Here is a 12916-nt window from a genome sequence, read left to right on the forward strand (position 1 = left end):
GGTCCACAGCCAAGGGTCAGCTAAGTTGCAGAGACATGGGATTCCAAGGGCTGGGAGGACCCTCAGTCCTTGGCCTAAGAGGGGCCCAGTCATGTGGAGCAGCAGGCACAGCTGTTCTCCCATGTGGAGCACCCCCACAGACATCACTAATTGATCCCCACATTCTTTCTCTGGTGCCCTCAATTTAATGTTAGTCAACAGCTGGGGTTCATGTGGAGAAATTCAACTTAGCAGCCTGAAGTTGAGCCCAACCGTCTCCTTTTCCTGAAGAAGCTTTTCCTGAAGCGAGGAGAAGTGAATGCCTGGTCCACAGTCAGACACCATGCCTGGTGCCACGCCTGCTGTGCCAACAATAGCATCTGTTATGAAACATTCCGCTCATGAGTCCTTGTCTCCCATCATTTCTACAATGTAACTCCACCCTCAAACAAGCTCGTTTGCTACAATGTCTCCAATTATTGATGCTTTATAGAAAAATGATGCTTGCTACCTTAGAACTTGTTTTGTTTTATTTTGTCTGTGAGCCGTGGCTGTCCTGGAACTTACTCTGTAGAGAAGGCTGGCCTCAAACTCACAGAGATCTGCCAGCATCTGCCTCCCAAGTGCTGGGACAAGAGGAGTGTGCCCCACCCCAGACCCCCAGCTACCCTAGGTCTTGTTAACAGGAACTGACTGGATAGATAGAATGCAGTCTGTCCAGATAAAGCAATGCCATCTGTCAATAAGAAACAAAAGGTTGATACAGAAGCCCTGAAAGACTACTAGTCACCATGGTAATGCGGGTGAACCTTGAGAATGTTATGAGGGTGAAAGAAACTAAACAGTGCCCAGGTCCGCTTACAGGAAATACCTAGAAGAGTAGAGTCTGTGAAGAGAGGAAACAGATGAGTGGGACCGGGGAACTGGGGGGCTGGGGGGCTGGGGGCTGGGGACTGACTGGTGGCCAAAATGTCCCAAGACTAGTGATGATGGCTGCACGGCTATGGCGATCTTAGAAACCATTGTGTTAAGACACTTTAAGAACTATTTTAAAAGTGACTGCTTGGTCAGCATATTTCTAGAGGTGGTGTGTGCCAGCACTCGGCTTGGCGTCTGTCTGGAAGAAATAGCCGGCAGATGTTCCTGTGAGTGCTGCAAGATGTAGGGACTGCTCAGCCTGGGTGGGACAGAATCCCTGGGAGGGAGGTTGACATTCTGTCATGGCAGAGTTGAGGAAGAATGTTAGGGGGAAGGGGTTGTCAACCACGGCCTTGCAAAGTACAGAAAAAGCAAGAGTCTCTTGATGAATCCTAGACCTCACCAACTGGTGAAAGTGTCTGGCTAGCAAACCCTGATCTCGTCTTTGCCTCCTTGGCACTGGGATTATCTCTGCACATTGGCATCCCCAGCTCAGATCCTCAGCACAGCAAGCACTTTATCCACTGAGCCATCTCCCCAGCCCTAGCCCCACCCTCTCTGTTCTAGACGGCTTACTTCCCCGTCCTGCCTGTTGTCACTCCAGCCTTGCCTCTGTCCTGAGACTGGTCTGGGGCCTCCATCTCTTAGAACAGGTGTCATTTGCTCTGGACTGTGTTGTCTGCTTTAGCTCTTGCCTCACCACTAAGGAAGATGGTATGGGCTCCCTGTTTTACTGAGGACAAGAGGCTCACAGGGTAGGGTGGACCCGGAATAAAGCTCTATCCCTTCCTGGGACTTCAGCCTGTCTTTGCTTCTGTGGGCATCCTAAGTCAGGGCTTTCAGATCTGATGCCTGTCACTATCAGCTGCTGTTCTTTGCCCCAAGTTCTATAGCGGCACAGGAAAGAGGAACATTTCCCAAATGGTCTTCTTAGGGTTTCTGCCATGGTGCCCTTGAGATGGCTGTCCAAGCTGCTCCCTAAAAGTGCCCTGGACCCCAAGTCTACCTGAAGGATAGTCTCGTACTCCTTCTTAATATGGATGTGCAGGCTTCTGACCTAACTTCAAAGCTCTGAGGATGCAAAGCACAGATGTCATGTCATGTCATCTGCTGGAAAATGGCTAATTGCCGCTGAGACTGAGCTGCCCCGGGAGGTAGTGAGCTCCTGACCCCAGAGGTCTAATATCAGATGAGATGAAGGGGCTGTACTGGTGGAAGGAACCAGCTTGGGTTCCTCAGACTACCATCCCCCAACACCTCAGAGAAGCAGTGTAAGCATATGGGCTCTCTGTTTTTTCAAACAAATGTTCTGAGCACGGGGGCTGATGAGATAGCTCAGCAGGTAAAGAGCTTGCTGCCAAGCCTGACAGCCTGACTTTGATCCCTACGATCCATGTGATAAAAGGAAAGAACCAACTGGACTCCCACAGGTTCTCCTCTGATCTCCGCACTGGTGTAGCACATGGGCTCCCCCTCCACACCCGTACACAATGTCATTTAAAAACAAAAAATATTCCAAGCCCAGAGAAACCTACGGGAAACTTGGCAATGCCTTGTGTAGCTGCAACCCAGCTTGTGACATCCCATTATATGGCACATTGGCCTTGGGTCTCTGTTTTTCAGTAAGTCTTAGAAGTCTGGTCGAAGGTTCCCTTACCCCTGCCAGGGTGAGCCCAGGGAGCACCCTCACCCACATGGGTAAGCTGTGTCCACAGAGCAAATGCACAGCTGTTCTGAGTGTCTTAGGAGTGAGCATGGACGCAGTGTGTTTATTGCTCTGCGTATTCTGGTGGTTTTGTTTGTTTGATTTTAGGACTTTCTCTTTGGGCTCCATTCCAGACTCCCAGGGTAGCTGCAAGAACAGAACAAAGAATTCTTATGGCAGCTCCTCTCTCATCAACGTGAACACTGTGTCTCATGTGTCTCCCTCCTCCTCCTTCTCCCTTCCTCTTTCTCCCTGACTCAGTAGAAGAGAGTTTCAGGCTTTGTGGTTTTGTTTGTTTGATTGGTTGGTTGGATTTTGTTTTGTACTGTTTTTTCCTTATGGTCCTCAATGACTTGTTCTCAGAGCTGAGGACTTATGTCCCTTTTACCTCTGCCCCTGGGGTGATAAGCAATGAATAGCAATGCTGTCTTTTTGAGAGCTTCTGCAGTGGCTGATATCAGTGCCTTGTAACAGCTGTGGCAGCCAAGGGTTGACTGCCCAAAAGCTTATCTGTCCATTTCTTATGGATGGACACTGGGCAGGGGAGGTGTGTGTGTGGGGGGGGGGATGTGTGTGTGTTCATCTGTGCATCCATGCATGTTCATATGGAGGCCAGAGCTTGATGTTGGATGTCTTCCTCCATCATTCCTTATTTTTTGAGCTGAGATCTCTTACTGGACCTGGAGCTTGCCATTTTGGGTAGATGGGCTGACCAGCTAGCTCCAAGGATTGCATCTATTCCCCTCGCTCCAACACTAGGTAACAGATATGAAACTCTCACCCTTGTCTTTTCTATGTGTGAAGGGGATCTGAACTTGGGTCCTCCTGCTCACACAAAAAGCATGTTACCTTCAGCCAGCATCCTGCCCTGGAAGCTGCTATGGTGGTTTGAATATGTTTGGCCCAGGGAGTGGCAGTGTTAGGGGGTGTGACCTTGTTGGAGGAAGTGTCACTGTAGGCATGGGCTTTAAGACCCTCCTCCTAACTGCCCGGAAGGCAGTCTACTAGTGGCCTTCAGCTGTAACTCTCAGCTCCTCCTGCACCATGCCTGCCTGGATGTTTCATGCTCCCGCCTTGATGATAATGGACTGAACCTCTGAACCTGTAAGCCAGTCCCAATTAAATTTTGTCCTTATAATAAGAGTTCTCTCTCAGCAAGGCAAAGCTAACTAACTTAGGCAGCTGCTCTCTCCCACCTGCACCCCCACCTCCACAGTACAGGCTGCAGCAGCCTTTGTCACCATCTGCAGCTGAGGAGATGCTGGGAAGTAGGAGAGACAGCATCTCACCTCTCAGATCTGGCAGACTGTCATGTGAATGGCCATCACCTCCATTCCCAGGGCACGTCCCCCCAAGTCCTTGCCTGAGGATCAGTCCTCTTAGCTTCTGCCTGTTTTGCTTCACAGTAAGTGAGACACAGAGGCATGAGGAATGAGGTGGATCCGGTGGGATGAGCTAGCAAAGTGACCACCAACATTACTACCTAGTAAGACCTACATGAACTGTTCCCATGGGCCAGGCTTCACCAGCTCCATGGAACAGATGAGAAAACTGTTGGTAGAAGATAATTTTCATCATAGAAACAATGTATAATCATTATAATGATTTGAGTCACCCCCACTCCCTGCACATCTCAGAACTGTCTATAATGACGCCTTACATGGCTGTCTGGAAGTTATTCCTTGTGCTTATGTATATATCTCTATATCTATTCCCAAATAAGACTGGAGGGGGGAGCCGGGCGTGGTGGCGCACGCCTTTAATCCCAGCACTCGGGAGGCAGAGGCAGGCGGATTTCTGAGTTCGAGGCCAGCCTGGTCTACAAAGTGAGTNGAGGCAGGCGGATTTCTGAGTTCGAGGCCAGCCTGGTCTACAAAGTGAGTGCCAGGACAGCCAGGGCTACACAGAGAAACCCTGTCTCGAAAAACATAAAAAAAAAAAAAAAAGACTGGAGGGGGGGAGATTATCGAATTTTCTTTGCCACTACTACAAGGATGCAAGTGTGGAACTTTAAAAAAAAATAGTCACCTTTTTCTAAAGTTAAAGGGGATGTATGTGTGGAAGTCAGAGGACAAGTTGTAAGAATCAGTTCTTTCCTTCCATTATATGGGTCTTGAGATTCAAACACAGTTCTTCAGGCTTGGCAGCAAGCCCTTTGACTCACTGAGCCATTTCATTGACCCAATTTTGGGAAACTCTTCAGTGCAGTAGTTAGAAGTACAGATTCCGGAGCCTGACCCTAGGGTGTCTCATCTTGGGACCCTTAACTTGCAAGACCCGCAAGGACCCTCTCTCCAAGTCTCATACATGGCTACTGGGGTTGAGGTTGTGTCTTTGGGGGACACAGCTCAGCCCCATGCAGCAGGTGTGAGAGTGGCGGAGCTCACATGGCCTCTGTGAAGCTCTTCCTGCCTTCTCTGCTCCCTTGGAGCCTTGTGCAGAGAGTCTGGGCCTTCCCTGACTCAGCATGGTGGGGTGAGGTGGCATGACTTTCCCATCTCTCAAACCGACTGGGTTGTGTCCGGATCTACACAAGAGGTCTCAGTTCTCCCAGTAAAGCTCCACGGAGCTCACCAAGCAGCCAAAGCCTCTGGCTCTGGGCCAGGAAACTTCTGCATTCTCTCTGGTGAGTGGCAGGCAGCCAGAGCCCCATTCTGTCACCTGACTGCTCTGACCCCCAATAGTGTTTCCGCCACCTTCCCATTGAGGTTTGTGAGGCCTGAGGCAGCTCCCAGACCTTGCTCACTGTCCCTGGAGGCAGCTCCCTCCTTTCTTGCAGAGCTGCTCAGAACATCCCAGGGAATCTGGTGCCAAGGAACACTGTGGACTCCTTGGGCAGCTGACCACAGGCACACGGAGGCAATAGAGTGTCTCTAGACAGCTGTGAGAGGGGACGACTGGGGGCCACCGGAGCCAATGCTTGCACCATGCACCGAAGGATAACTGTCTTGGAGGGCTTCTGTTTGTGGCAGAGCTCCTCCATAACCCCTGGCCTAGATCTTTTACACTGTCAACTCCGTTCATGACGGCCCATCTCTGTCACATGTCACGCCTGCTTGCTTCTTTATCTACAATCAAAGATTTCAGGGTACAGCAGTCTCAGCATCTGCTGTCAGGAGGGAGAGCGTGGGCGTCAGAGTCTCTGCTCTTCCAAACAGATGACAGGCACAGAGCCAAGAGGGCTCAGCGACCATCACTGACAACAGGAGTTACAGCCACAGGCAAAGCTCAGAGAGGGCCAGCTCGTCATGCTGCAACTCAGAGATCACACCTCCTGCCTGTTTCCTGTGGACTGTTGAGAGCTCAGTTTTTCTGAGTTCCCTGCCTCTCTTTAGCTTGGTCATGGCAGGCAGATGCTAGGAAGCTTTGCCCCTTCTGTCTCTGGCCTCTTCTCACATAGTATGAAATCCACATCCTCCCAAGGCCTTGCCATCTCTGCCTTCTATATCTTTCCTGGAGACAAGGCCTATGAACTCATACACAGTTCTCTAGGCCAAAAGCACCCATCACCCTAAAGGCTCAGAGCCAGCCTCTGTCGTGTTTACTCTCAGAGTGGACCTTGAGGGACCTCAAGGAGCTGGCTTTCCTGGAAAGCATCTTTGCAGCCCATGTTGAATTGGTCCATGGTGCTTGTCACTGCCAGGTGTGTGCACCATACTGCCCTTGCCTATTCATCCACCAGCTGTGTTTGGGGCATGAAAAGCATCCTCCTTGTGGTTTGTCACGTGGTCAAGAAAATTGGATTCTCCTGGCAGCTGCGTTCACATCAGGCTATACATCTCTAATGCTCTTGATCTCATGGGTTGCCACCATGACCAGGTGTCTCGGATGCAAGATAGAATCACAGATGTGAGCACCATTCACTGCAATCGGATGTGCCGAGTCCTCATATCAAGTCTACACAGTGGGGTGAGAGTGGGGGTTGTAGCAGGAAGAGAGCTGAGGGGTAAATAAGTTCTTACACAAGATCTAGCTCTGTTGAGTTACAGGTAGGCAGAGTGTTAAGTCCTCAACAGTCACCGCATCAGACTGGCACGGTAATCCTGTGCAACAAAGACTTAAAAAAAAAAAAAAAAAAAGGTAATTAAACTGAAGCCCAGAGAGATGACTGAAGTCACACAGCCTGTATTCAGATCCGGGCAAGTAGGCTCTATCTGAACAGGCCACATGAGATGCGGAGAACTTTATCTTAGATGGTTTCCTAAACAATGAAATTAAATGTAAAGCACACTGAGGAAGTAGACTTTGCAGTGAACAGTCATATCCACCACTTACCCTTAATGTTCTTTGTTTGCATTGCTACATGCCTTCATCCATCCTAAGTTCACTTTATCTTTGTGCGTTCCAGAGAAAATCCTAGACTTCCCTGAATATGTCAGCACGTGGGTTGTTAACTACAGAGTTCAGTATCCGATGACTGTTCATGACCGCTTTAGTATAAAATGGATACATAAGCCAAGTACACAGACAGGCATATGTAAATAGACACCATCTGAACTTCACATTGATTCATGCAAACTGTTTCCTCTGCCCCGGGCTTTGATTCAGCCAGCGTGGGATTTTGTGATTCATCCACGTGGTTACTCATCAGTAGACCTCCTTATTGCTAGCTGTTGCCTTGTAGTAGGGAGCCCAGCCTCTTCATCCTCCTCCCATTGATGGGTACCTGGACCAGTTCTGAGTGATGGTAAATTAAGCTGCTGTGACCATCTTCTGGCCTATCTTTTGATAGATGGGCTTTCGTTCCCTTAGGGAACATATCAAGGAACCTGCCACGGAGCCTGTGTGTGTGCTCGGGTTACGACAACCTGCCCTGTCGTTTTCCAACGTGGTTGTGCCAGTTTACCTTTATACTAGCAAGTCTGAGAGCCTTCTGACACCTGAACCACCCTCAGCAAAAGTGGCAGAGGCAGTCCTAATTTCAGTCAATTCTGAGGTGGCACCTTGGTGGCACCTTGTGGTTTGAATTTGCATGTCCCTAATGACCAAGGGTTTTTAGAGCCTTTCACCTGCTTATTGGCCCATGTGTGTTGCCTTTGGAGAACCTTTTCAGATCTTTTGACTTCCCTTTTTGAGGGATTTGCCTGTCACTCATGAAGTATGTGGTTTGCAGGTATTTCTCCCCAGATTGACGAGCAGAGGTATGTTGTGTGCCTATGTGCTCTTGAATAGGTGCATGTGTGTGGAGGGCAGAAGACGAAGTCTTGTGCTGTTCTTCGCCTTGGTTTTTGAGACAGGGTGTGGTAGTTTGAATAGGAATAGCCCCATGGGCTCATAGATTTGAGTGCTTGGTCATCAGGGAGTGGCACCACTTAAGAATTAGGAGGCATGGCCTTGTTGGAGGAACCGTGTCACTGGGGTTGGCTTTGAGGTTTCAAAAGCTAAAGCCAGGCCCAGAGGCTCTTTCTCTGTCTTCTGCCTGGGGGTTCAGATGTAGAAGTCTCAGCAGCTTCCCCAGCACCATATCTACCTGCCACCTGTCATGCTCCCCGCCACCATGATGACAATGACCTAAACCTCTAAACCTGTAAGTCAGCCCCAGTTAACTGCTTTCCTTTATACGAGTTGCTGTGGTCTTGTTGTCGCTTCACAGCAATAGTAACTCTAACTAAAACACAGGGTCTAAAACTCACCAAGGAGGCTGCCCCAGGCATCCATCTGTCTCTACCTCCTCAGTGCTGGGCCTGCAAGTATGTGCTGCTGCCTTGCCCAGCCTTTTACATAAATTCTGGATATCAAACTCATATCCTCACACTTGCATGGCAAACACTATACCTACCGAGTTGTCATCCCAGACTTGGGCAGATGTTTCAACTCCAACACAACTATTTTTCTTCTACAATAGTTGCTTTCCCCATATCCTCTCCCTCATACCTTGGCCTCTCAGCTGAAGTGAGTTTTGGGCAAGAAAGACAAGGTCCCCATGGGAACCTATAGGCAAGCAGGGAACTCAAGCAGGAGCCTGCAGGATATGTAGGTTCTATGGGAGTGATAGACAGTAGCCTTTCGGGGAGGTCCTTTCAGGATGAAGACGTCTTGAATATGAGGGCACTGCCCTGAATTCTTAGCAAGTGGGAGCCACAGTGGCTTTAGAGTAGGGACACACAATGTTAGGTCCCATGACTCAAGCGAGAACCTGAAACAGTTTCCACTTGGTCAGCCAGGAGCAGCAGCCTGCAACTCATGATGCAGGGAGGACTGTGAGGATTATGAGGGAGAAGGAGAGGCTCAACCTCTGTCGGTTGGCAAAGAGCCCACAGGAAGCCCAAGGGCTGCTCCAGGGAACAGGATGTCCGAGGCTCCTTCCCGAGGTGCTGGGACTCTACAGAAGTTGCCTGAATAGTTAGAGCCAGTGCCCCCAGTGACTCCTGATACTGACACCCAGGTGTCCCCCTGCCTGCCTGTAATGTCACCTCCTTCTATACTCAACCCTTAAGCCCAGGGTCCTTCTGCCTGAACACATATCTCTACCAGACACCTGCAAGTTTTCAGCCCAAAGTCATTGTGTAATGGGTTCCTCCTTGGCCTTCCAGGCCCCCTGACCCTTCCCTGTACTTCCATTGTCTGACCTTCTCCACCCGCCTGTCTTCTCTCCCTGAAATGCAAATTCCTGGATGGTTTGTGGTATTCCCTTCTTTTTCTTTCTTGACTGTTTTGCACATGGCTGTCATCTGAGCCTAAAATGCTCTCAGCCTATATTTTCAATAAGGCCCAGTTACTAGTCTTATATTTTTGGTCATAAGCCTATCCTTTAACAGCTGAGCCATCTCTCCAGCCCAGGACCAGTTATTCTTAATAACCCAGTGACCAACCTGTGTCACAGTGGATGGTACAGGTCTCTCTCACTCATGGAGGTGGACAGCAAAAATGAAGCTAGCTACAAATATCAGCCGGCAGATGTTCTTCAGTGTAAAGGTTTCAAAACCCTTCTTCAGGGATTCTCTCAGATGCTGCCATGCTTCCTTCAGCCCACTGGGACTGAAATTTAGCCGCTGTTTCCACTCTACTTCTGTTATATTTAGTCCCTTCTTGTACCATAGCTGGCCGTTCTGGGTATGTCTTACTTGTTATAATGGCAAATACCTTACGTGGAGACTCACCTCGAGAATGATGTCATTCCCCAAAAGGGTCCTGGCCACATAGATGCTAAATGAGCAAAAAGGGTCACTTCACTCTACACGCATTGTCCCAAAGCCAGCAGCAGTGTCTTAGTTAGGGTTTTACTGTTGTGTTCAGACACCATGACCAAGACAACTCTTATAAGAGCAACATTTAATTGGGGCTGGCTTAAAGCTTCAGAGGTTCAGTCCATTATTCTCAAGGCAGGAACATGGCAGCATCCAAGCAGGCATGGAGCAGAAGGAGCTGAGAGTTCTACATCTTCATCTAATGGCTGCTAGCAGAATACTGGCTTCCAGGCAGCTAGGATAAGGGTCTTAAAGCCCACACCCACAGTGACACACCTACTTCAACAGGTTCACACCTTCTAATAGTGCCACTCCCTGGGCCAAGCATATACACACCATCACACTCAGGATGGGCTGACCATTTGATTCTATGTCCTCTTATTAGTCCTATTCCAGATGCTGGCAAAGGAGAGGGAGAGGAAGATGAGGAGAAAGACGGCATGAGGCTTGGTCTGTCAACCACCCTGAGGAACTGCATCCCACGTCGGGGCATCAGTGTCCTGGAGAAGCTGGTGAAGACCTGCCCTGTGTGGCTGCAGCTAGGGCTAGGCCAGGCAGAGGCTGCCAAGATCCTGCAGCAGGAGATGGCTGGGGTAAGTCAGTTTTGTGCACCCCAGGGAGGCAGGTACAGCTGTGAGGGACTCAGAATGTTCCCCACAGATGTGCCTTCATGCAAACAGCTGTTGTCTTTCTGCTCTTCTCTTTGCTCTTTGCTTCTGTCTGTTCCTGTGTCACAACCAGCAGTGGGGGGTGGGGGGCAGGGTGTGCTGGCAGGGTCTCCTGAGGCATTCAGGCCCCAGAGATATAGGATTGTGTTGGCTTTCTCTGACTTTGGGAGCTAGGCCACTGACCAAGGACAAGGGTTTCAAGACACATGATCTACCTGCCCCTTGTTTATGGACAAAGATAAGAGGTCATGTGGTTTATCAGCAGATGTTCTGGAAGCTTTGAGGTAGGCAAATGACACTAAGTATCTGGGGCTCGTTTTTGTCTCCTTGAAATAGGAGCTTTAAAATCTCTCTAAGTGCTGGTCCTAGTACATGGGAAGAGAGAATGAACAGTAGTGGGTGGATGAATGGATGGATGGATGGATGATGGATAGATTGATGATAGATGGACAGACAAATGGACAGATGATGAATGGATAACGGATGGATGGATGATGGATAGATGGATGACAGATGAATGAGGGTGGATGATGGATAGATGATAAATGGATAATGGATGGATGGATGATGGATAGATGGATGATAGATGGACAGACAAATGGACAGATGATGAATGGATAATGGATGGATGGATGGATGATGAATGGATAATGGATGGATGGACAGACAGATGGATACAGATGATAAATGGATAATGGGTGGATAGATGGATGGATGGATGATAAATTGATAATGGATGGAGATGGATGGATGGATGAATAAATGATGGATGGTATAGATGAACAGACAGATGAGTGATGGATGGATGGATGATATAGTTGGATGATAGATGGTAATAACTAGAGGATAGTAGAGGATGGATAGACAGAAGATGGGAGGTTGAGTATGAACAGATAAGGTGATGGCTGGATAGACAGATAGAGGTGCCAGATGACAGTTGATACAATGAGTCACAGCATCTCCTATGTTCCTGTCACCCCCATACATATTTTCTCAAATGCTACTCCCTTTTGAAAACAGCATGTAATTTGTTTTAATTATAAAAAGTGATCCATACTTTTTAAAAAAACAAACTGGACAGAAATGAACAAAATTGTCAGAAGTAAATGTCTCATAAAGGTTTTTCCCACCTACTCCAGGCCAACTCACTTCCCAGAAGGCATTTTTTAAAAAAAAGTTAAAGCAAAATATGTATCACACCTCATAAAAAGAAACATTTAAAGTGTACCACAGGCATTTAGTGTTCTCTGGGTACTATGCCACTACTGCCTCCATCTGGTCCTAATGCATTCTTGTCACCCTAAAAGACAGCCCTGTTCCCATTAGCAGCTTCTATCCACTTCTCCACCCCAGCACCCACTGTGCTTCTGCAATCACCTTGACAGAGACCAATGTTGTATCCTTCTCGTGTTCACACAGCATCCCGCATGCCAGCAGCCATATTCCCCAAGGGTTCACTGTGAGCCAGGCTCTCTCCCACTGTGTGCTCAGGAATGAGCCATGATCTCCTAACTACCTACACTGATTGCTGCTACTTCCCAGGGGCCACAGGGAGGAAGTGGCAGAGCTGGGATTTGAATCTCTGCAGTCTAAATGCTCCTAGACTTTATCTTTCAGTGTCTGTCTAACACTGGGGACTCTTGCTTCCTAGATGTTCTCATCTGAGTGTGCCTTGTGACACTTCTGTATCTCCTGGGAATCATCCTCAATGCAGGACTTGGGGCACAGACTATTGCCACAAAATAAATAAGATCCATGGAGCTGTCATTTGTGCCTGAAAACTGGGGTGACTGGAAGGCAGGGGGTCAGAGTGCCTGCCGCTCTGCCACAGAGCATGCAGGGCTGGGAAGGTAATAATATCCCTGAGCCCACCCAACCCATTCTAGTCCATACATGGGTGAGACTGGGTGTCCATAGAGGCCTCTTTCCTCACAGGAGTGCACAAGAAGCAGGGAGACCAAAGATGCTGTGACCCAGATAATACCTGCTATGAATTCCTTTCACTAAAGGTTTCTAGTCACTAAAGTGACTGGGGCCCACACAGTAGGTACCCCTAGCAGCCTGTATCTTCCCTCCTCCATTCTTAGAGGAAGCAGCTCAAAGCAACTCGAGAAGCAAGCTGGTGGCCCATGCATCACTTTTGCTTTTCTGTTTTTGTGACAAACACTTTGAGCAAGGTAACTTCCAGAAGAAAGAGGAATAAGAGTGCATCATGGAGAAGTGACAGGCATGGCTACTGGAGTAGCAAGCTGAGAGTTAGTATCTTGACTCACAAGCACAGATGCAGAAAGAGCAAACTAGAAGTAGGTAAGACTTTTTACTATCAAAGCCCACCCCAGTGACATACTTCCTCCAGCAAGGCCACATCTCCTAAATCTTCCCAAACGGTGCCATCAACTGGGGATCAAGTATTCAAATGCCTGACGTGTGTGTGTGTGTGTGTGTGTGTGTGTGTGTGT

The 12916-nt window shown here is 48.7% G+C and overlaps 1 protein-coding gene across 1 annotated transcript in view; it reads left to right on the top strand.

Annotated features, from left to right (window-relative positions):
* Rin3 (Ras and Rab interactor 3) overlaps positions 1-12916 on the top strand; it is a 113603-nt gene that overhangs the window by 20637 nt on the left and 80050 nt on the right. The window contains exon 2 of the mRNA XM_021179321.2: positions 10175-10382. Coding sequence (XP_021034980.1) covers positions 10175-10382 — 208 coding nt within the window. The remainder of the gene's footprint in view (positions 1-10174; positions 10383-12916) is intronic.

Source organism: Mus caroli, chromosome 12, assembly GCF_900094665.2.
Source record: "Mus caroli chromosome 12, CAROLI_EIJ_v1.1, whole genome shotgun sequence".
NCBI lineage: Eukaryota > Metazoa > Chordata > Mammalia > Rodentia > Muridae > Mus > Mus caroli.